Consider the following 8,452-nt stretch of genomic DNA (forward strand, 5'->3'; position numbering starts at 1 on the left):
AGTCTGACAAGCAAAACTACAAAATGAAACAAATGATTGAGCAGATTGAAATAGTTACAAAAAGGATCTGTAAAACAGAGCTACAAAGAGTAAGTAAGTAAACATTTTGTTGACACAGTAAGTGATGGACAATCAGCAAAACACAACATGAAGAACTCGTTATCCATCCTTTGTTATACAATTAAAACAAACAGCATTTATAGTCAGAGCCGTGGGAAGAGAGTGCTGAGGTGTCTGTGTGTGTGCATGTTTAGACACCTTTTTAGCACATGAAATTGGCATGATGCTGTACTTGTGGGGACCAACAGATCACTCAAGGGGTCAAAATGCCCAAAGCACCTAGGATTAGGTATTAATTTTTTGTGGTTATAAATAATTTTTGTTTTTTTTTATATGAAAATGAGTATGTGTGCGTGTATGGCGGTGGAAGGGATCACAGCAGAGTCCAAATGTCACAGGCACACAGAGATTTCAAGTACTCAAGTCTTGCAACTCTTAAGAAAGCAGACATTTGATATAACCCTAATTGCACAAAGGTAACTTAACATTTTAAAGGCCCCTGTGGCTTAGTTGGTAAGCCAGGCCATCTGCTATTGGCATAGTTTGTGGTTTGATCCCTGGCTCCCCTGTGTGTCACAGATCCTGAGTCCTGAATTACCCCCAGTACCCCAAGGCTTGTAGTGAGAAAGCAATCTGCTCAAAGTGAGTAGAAAAGCACATACACACACTTATATTATTTACTAAAGGATTCAGATTCATACATACACCAGTCCACGTACAACAAAGTCAAGTGTCCTGTTGCATTCAAGGGATTCATATCAAAATTACTTCTTATTGTTACCTTTATCTAGGTGCATGATTTTAATGCTGCAAACGTGACATAGCACTCAGAGGTTTAGGCTACAAATGTCCAAATAAGGGGCAGTGAAAAAATTGTTCAAAGTGTTTAAAAGGTCTGTGAAGACATTTATCCGGGACACGTGAGTGAGTGAAGGAGACCAACAGTGGGATAATCCAAGAGCTTTCAGAGGAAGTTCCTCAGTCTGCTGGTTGTCTGCAATTTGTTTTATAAGGGATTAGAAGATAAATAAAACAAAACTTTAAAAAATAGTGTTTTCATGCTACTGTGATAGGAATTGGCTAATAGCTGATTTTGAAAAATGCACCAGCTCCAGTTACTGGTGATCAGTACGTAACATCATTTGATCATAATATGTCCTAATGTTTTTTCTTAAAGAAACAGGAATAGTGTCTAAAGTGTTTTAACAGCTTTATCTTTAGAAGACATTTTGTCATTTCTGTCTTTTGCAAAAGGTGTTTCAACACGCATGCTAACAATTGTTTCTGTAAATTCATACATTTGCACTGCTGTATGTAAGACTTAGTTTTTACTTTTCAAATGAAAATAAAAGTGAGAAAATATAGTACATAAAAACCTGAGTCAGGAGATCTTCATCAATGCATGTTATAATGAATAATGTTGAAAATTGGGCAAGCAAATGCCTGGTAGAGAGGTAAGAAAACTCTGTTTAAACACAGAAAAAACATTAAACTGTTACTGCACACCTGGACACATATATTGCTTACCAGTGATGCATTCACTGCACCAGATCCAGTGCATGTGATTACTACTGTTTTTGCACAGCAGTGATAATCAAAGGATTGCTGTTTTTCTCATTTTGTTTCAGATGTGGACTGAAGTACGGGAGGATCTCACCACCGAACGAACACTCAGTAAATGAGTAGATGTGAGACTGAGATGTCACATCGTAAAAGGACACGAGACCTTCCTCATAATCTACAAACACCCCGACTTTCTGAGGTTTCCTTTTAGGTGAAAGGCTCACTGGTGGTGTCGTCAGGGCTGCATATTTCTGATCTTCATAATGTACAACAACCCAGTAACCGTTGTCAGGATTGATTGAGAGATTCCCCTTGCGGTTTGCGTCACGTCTCGCCACACCCAGATCCCACCCGGGCTTATTCCTGACCTCCACCTCCCAGTATGCCCTGCCAGAGGACAGCCTGTTGAGCCCCAGGACACTTCCAAATACATCAAACCTCTGCAGAGAGTCAGGATCTGTCGACATATTTCCACTATCTTTCACTTTTTTCCCATTATCAGAAATTTCAAGTCTTTGGTGTGCGGTGGTGGGGTCCAGCTTCACGTCCACTGCAGTCAAAAGAACACAAGTGATTAAAAAGATGATTTTATTGTTACAGTACGACCAGAAAGAGATCATCAACAGAAAAAATATAACTCATGTCATACAGTTTCAACATCTCACCAGCTACTTGTATTAACTGGATAAAAAGATAACAAGTGAGAAAATATTAAAATTGGTTATCTTAAAATGATTTTTGCCATTGTTTTCTAAATGACCTTTGAATACTACATAAGAAAATTAGATTTTAGTTTAGTAAACTACATATGAATTTTCATATCTAACGAAAACTTAGCAAGAAGACTCCAATTCTGGACAATAAAAACTTTTATTACATCTAATACATCACAAGAGGTTTTTATTTTAAATGCCGGAGTTTAAAGAATCTAAATACCTATACTGTAAGTATCATGGGGATTTTATTTTGAAATCAGTTATAACTTAGGTCAAACATGATAATTTCCCAAAGGATTTTTTCCAATAAGAAACTGAGGATCCATCCTTTCAACATTTCAGCCGCACCTGTTTGCTTCTGTTAGTGTCAACATCTGGAACTTGTCTGTTGTCCATCAGTGTGTGTCTTGCGTGTATTTACAATGAAAATGTGGAACAATTGCCATTTCTTTCTATTTTAATACTGTTTTTAATTTGACATACACACCTGCAAACATAGGAATCCTCTTGAATTCTGTGGAAGTAGAAATCTGAGTAAGATGCAGTATATCAAGTATAGATTTTAACACAAGTCATGATGAATCAAAAGACTCACCGATAGTTGAGAGTTTATCCAGTTCCTTGTGAATTTGCTTCATCATGGTTGAAGTCGTAGCTCTCAGTGTGCCGAAGGACAGTGAAGTGTCAACATGTACATTTTTCCAGTTAGAGTCATTCAGGCCTGCTAGAGGAGAAACCTGTATATGTGTGCAGACATCATTAAATGTAATGATTTTAAATGAAGCAGAACTGACACAGAATAGAAATTAAATGTTTCCTCTTTTAAGTGCTTTTATGCTCCAGTATTCAAAAGACCAGAAGATGGACTTCAGGACCTTGTGGCTCACCTCTAAGTCTGGGTGTTTGATTGACTCATCAATGGCCTGTTTGAGCACATCAATTTCTCTCTGAAGCTTCTGGAGGAGATCCTGAGTGTCTCTTTTTACTTTCCGTCTCCTAGAGTGTGCACAGGAGAGCCTGTTTTATTCAAATGTACTGCACCATAGCAACACAAAGGATCTCCGTGGTGATGTTAAGCTGTTCCTCACTGATGAACTAAGAGACTAACTGCAACATAATCTCACAGGACCAACCTTTCCTCCAGAGGCTGAAGGGCTTTCTGACGAGCATCCTCCACAACTTTTATTATGTCTGAGAAGAAATCGTTGACTTCCAGCCACTCTGCATCCAAACTAGCCTGAAAGCCGTCAAACAGAGTAGAGGATTTAGAGCAAAGATATTAAAGCAAACAAAACAACAAAACAAAAAAGTCAAACATATGTTACAGTCTTTACCTTGCAGTCTGTTACTGATGATCTGACTTCTGCCATTTTATGCTCTCTGATATGAATTTGTTGCTGTAAATGAGCTTTCAGTTTTTCTTGTTTAGCCTTGAAAGAGGACAAAGGACACGTATAATATTTACAAGTTATAATGAGATTTTAAAAAGAGAGAGTCGACTGTTATGCTGAGATTTGCTGGCACCAGAGTTTTGTGTTTTTCAGGTTTGTGAGCATTTTTTTTTTTTTTTGCCTGTATTTGTATAGCGCTTTTAAAAGAGTTCCTGCTTTGAGCTTGTAGCAGAGATAATAGCACACATGAAGCATGTCACTGGACACTGCAAATGTTAATGTAATGGTGGATAAACAATCCAATTATTAATCAACCTGGAGAACTGATTAATATTGGGCTGGAAAATGAATTCTCATAAACAGCAGTTCCTCTAGTGGCCACTGGAGGATGGCTCCGAAAGTGATTCAGTCCCAACAGACAGACTCTAGTGTCAAAATATCAGGCTAAATAGGATTAAAATACATGTTTAAAACCAGGTACAAAACTACAATAGTTGCCCCCTTCCTGACAGTTTTACTGTCGAAAAATTGGCTATATGATCTATCTATGTGGATATTAATAAAGGCCTAAAGTTAGGGGTGTGGTGGCTTTGACTGAGCTGTATGCAAACACAGAGCTTTCTGTTTAAGACTGATTGCTGCTTACTGAGCTGTGAGCTGTGCCAACCATAAGCTACAACAAGAGCAACAGAGCGCAAGGGTCAACTTTGACCTTACGCTCAAACAAAGAAGGTCAAGGTAAAATGCTTAGTCATCCTAGGTGCTCATGTCCTCCAAGGCCTATTGTAGTGAAGTTCTGTTCACCAAAATGAAATCGGCTGGAGCTGTTATTGGTATCAAACATCACACAAAATTTGAAAATGATATTGAAAACTAACATCTTGCTAAGAAACAGAAAGACAGGCAGACAAACAAACAAATGGAACTCGTTACATTTTCTTTACCTTTGGAGGAAGAATGAAACTAATGTTTACGTAGTTTTACTTTGAAGTCAGCAATGAGTCTGTAGAGCGATGCAGCCAAAGGCTTGTTAAATTCTTAGCAAATGAGCAAAATGATGCCTTTGGCCACCTTGTGCTCTTTATGAGGAGATTTATTTTGGCTTCATAATGTATACTTCAGTATGGGTCCATTTTACATGCATCTGAATGGTCGTCCTTAAGAAGTATGCAGTACCTGCTGTCCACCAATAGAAAAGTCCAGAACTCGGCGAGCTCTGGAATCTTCAAGTTCAGTAGTTAGACGAGCGCGCTGTGGAGTCTCAAAGACTGTAGAGAAAGAAGACAGTCACTGTAAACTGTTCTATGCCTGTTATCAGTTATAAATGGTTTAAGCATGATGTTGGGGTCACTATACTGCTAAAATACATAAAATGCTGAACTACATCAACAATTACTGTAAACTGGGATGATAACAGCAGTTTTAGTGAGGACATTTTTCCTGGTCCTACATCAGCACAAATGCTGTACCATCGATGCGCTCACCAGAACTCTTTAAGTCATCCACAAAAGGCTCTTCTATTTTGATTTGAGGTTTATTGTAGCTCAGTTTATGAGAGAAATTGGATTGTTCGCTTTGAGGGATCCTCATTCCTTTTGGTGTGCATCCCATCATTCCCTGGTGAACTCTCAAGCCGTGGTAAGTTGTATATTTGGTCCAACCGCAGTGGCAAACCTGTTTGTTCACGTTGGATAAGTTGGGTGTCTGCAACAGAATATTATCAACATATTTGTCAGTGAAGCAAAAATGAGTGGTGTATGATTTAAGGATGTAGTTCGTGTCTAATTTAGTTTAACAACATCCTTAACTCTATGTCTATCTTTCCCTAAATTTCACCACACCTCTGGACTCCTCTGGTAAGCAGTTTCTATTTCATCTGTTTCTTTTCATTTTTGTAGGCAGGCGATCAATAAAACTTAAATTAACAGCTTTATCATTTCTATTTATTTTTTGTGACCATAGTAGTCGTGGTATAGACTGCATAGTGGCTGTATTTAAAACCGTCAGAAAAGTAAGTGTTGTTCCGAATTATTTGAAGTATCGTGCTTTTGTTAACATTTTGAACCAAACTTAGAATGTGATACTAAAGGTACAGTAGTTGAATGGGTTTAATAAGGGTTTCAGGTTACATACTCTTTACCTTTGGAGGAAGAATAAAACTAATGTTTATATAGTTTTACTTTGAAACCAGGAATTAATCTGTTGAACAATGCAGGCAAAAGGCCTGTAAATTCTTAGCAAACTGGCAAAGTGATGTTTTCGGCCACCTTGTGCTCTTTATGAGGAGCTTTATTTTGGCTTGATAATGTATACTTCTGTGTAAGTCCATTTTACATGCATCTGAATGGTCGTCCTTAAGAAATATGCAGTACCTGCTGTCCACCGACAGAAGATTGCAGATAATTACGAGCTCTCGAATCTTCAAGTTCAGTAGTTTGACGAGCGCGCTGTGGAGTCTCAAACACTGTAGAGAAAGAAGACAGTCACTGTAAACTGGGATGATAACAGGAGTTTTAGTGAGGATATTTCTCCTGGTCCTACATCAGCACAAACACTCACCAGAACTCTTGAAGTAATCCACAAAAGGCTCTTCTATTTTGATTTGAGGTTCATTGTAGCTCGGTTTATGGGAGAACCTGGATTGTTCACTTTGAGGGATCCTCATTCCCTTTGGCGTGCATCCCTTCAATCCCTGGTGAACTCTCAAGCCGTGGTAAGTTGTACGTTTGGTCCAACCGCAGTGGCAAACCTGAACGTTCATGTTGATAAGTTGGGTGTCTGTAAAAAAAATATTATCAACATATTTGTCAGTAAAGCAAAAATGAGCAGTGTATGATTTAATGATGTCTAATTTACTTTAACATCCTCAACTCTATGTCTATCTTTCCCTAAATTTCACCACACCTCCACATCCTCTGGCAAGAAGTTTTTCTTTCATCTGTTTTCTTATTACTGTTTCTTTTCATTCAATAGCCAGGTGATCAATAAAACTTCAATTGAGAGCTTTATCATTTTTATTTTTATTTTGCGTGTGACCATAGTAGTCATGGTACAGACTGCATACTGGCTGTGTTTAAAACTTTCGGAAATGTAAGTATTCTTCCAGTTTATTTCAAGTATTGTGCTTTTCTTAACATTAGGAACCAAACTACTTGTACAGTAGTTTACTGGGTTTAATACGGGTTTTAAGGTTAAAAATAGCTTTTTCGGTGCAATACTGTCATAGTTACTAACACAGATGTCCTTATATCAGAAATACATATCCATATGAGATTAATGAGATATTTATTTATTTCTCTAGCCAAATGAAAACAGGAAGTTAAAGAGTTCTGTCTCAGTAAGATTACATTGTGATTACATCAAGAGTGACCTGGGCTTAAGATTAAACAACATGCAACATGATTGACCTAACATGTCTGTGTACTGTGGGAGGAAATACCCACCCGGGCACAGGGAGAACATGCAAACGCCACACTGTCCCCAGCCTGAATTCAAATCTAAGACCCTTATACAGTGCGACAAAAGTACTATTCAGTGGTTCATGTGTAACAGTGACTGTTACACATGAACCGTTTGGAGTTGTGTTGCATAAGTTTGTGTCTAATCCCAATCAACTTGGTGTAGGAGAAAAAATGAATGTTTATGTGTGGTTATAGTGTACATGATGTTTAGTCAAATATAAATGTACAAAGACATGGGTCATGTACATAACACGGGGATCTACATAAATGCAATTAGTAATTAGTTTTATTGATGCAGGTCACCATAAAACATTAATTTATGGTTATATCATGTCTCTTTATATAAACCCATACATAAATCTACCGTTCAGTGTTTGACCATGCGTGAAGAAGGGGGAAGTGACATTTTCCTTTGCACAGCACAAACATTCACACCATGTCTGCTCTGGACTAGAAGGAGTTAAAATGACTCTCCAAGAGCAGTATTTGTATTTCAGGTTGGATTTGTTTATTCCTGCCATGGAAAGAAAAGCAGCCTAGTGGAAAAAAGTAGTTTGAGCACACACCCCGCAGTGCAGGTTGTAACAGCTTCCTTATCTTCAAACGATCGACGTGTAATTAACTGGAGTTAAGTTTGTGCCGATATAACGTTGTGTGCTGCACTCTGCAAACTATCAGTTAACATCAACTTGTTAGATTTTAATTCACACACAAGACTTCACAGCATCTACACAAAATAAAATTCATATAATATATAATATTATACGAAGTCGTAATATTTTAATATTATCTGATTCTCCTTCACTCATGCAGGCACGAGAGGGAGTGTTAGTGAGATTGTCAGGTTATTTTGTCATGAGACTTTTCAAAAAGTAAACACCAAAGTGCTGAGCAGCCTACCTGCTCCTTCGTATGTCTCGATCCTCGGCTGTGCGATCTGCTGCTGTCTCCAAACTTTGTTCCTCTCTGGTTCAGTTTCAGTTTCGTTTTTTTTTTCATATTAATCCCGAAACCAGCCCTTTAAATTCAACTGTAAGGAGTTGCGACACGTCACTACGAAATACTCGGTTACTGGAAACGTCATGGAAAAGAAACAAACACACAAACGTCATGAGAAAAAAAAGGAAAAAAAGAGAAAGAATAACGAGAGAAAACAAATACAAACACAGCTGACATCTTCCTGATCCTGATATTTTGAATATTTTTAACTGATATTTTTTATAACAGTATTTAACGTAGCTTACAACAGTAGCACAATAGG

General features: G+C 37.8%; 1 protein-coding gene across 1 annotated transcript; it reads right to left on the reverse strand.

The window, feature by feature from the left end:
- Positions 1–51: 51 nt before the first annotated feature.
- Positions 52–8,207, reverse strand: LOC146674523 (uncharacterized). Its single transcript, XM_085396588.1, has 11 exons — positions 8,092–8,207; positions 6,290–6,508; positions 6,103–6,194; positions 5,215–5,434; positions 4,907–4,998; positions 3,674–3,769; positions 3,473–3,576; positions 3,227–3,335; positions 2,935–3,076; positions 2,827–2,853; positions 52–2,173 (listed from the first exon to the last, which is right to left on the reverse strand). The coding sequence occupies exons 2-11, from the start codon at positions 6,489–6,491 to the stop codon at positions 1,629–1,631; spliced, it is 1,629 nt and encodes a 542-aa protein (XP_085252714.1). The 5' UTR covers positions 6,492–6,508; positions 8,092–8,207; the 3' UTR covers positions 52–1,628.
- Between the last annotated feature and the right edge of the window lie 245 nt (positions 8,208–8,452).

The sequence above is a fragment of the Rhamphochromis longiceps genome, linkage group LG3 (genome assembly GCF_057381845.1).
Source record: "Rhamphochromis longiceps isolate RC_006_pf linkage group LG3, R_longiceps_female_GT1.1, whole genome shotgun sequence".
In the NCBI taxonomy this organism is placed as follows: domain Eukaryota; kingdom Metazoa; phylum Chordata; class Actinopteri; order Cichliformes; family Cichlidae; genus Rhamphochromis; species Rhamphochromis longiceps.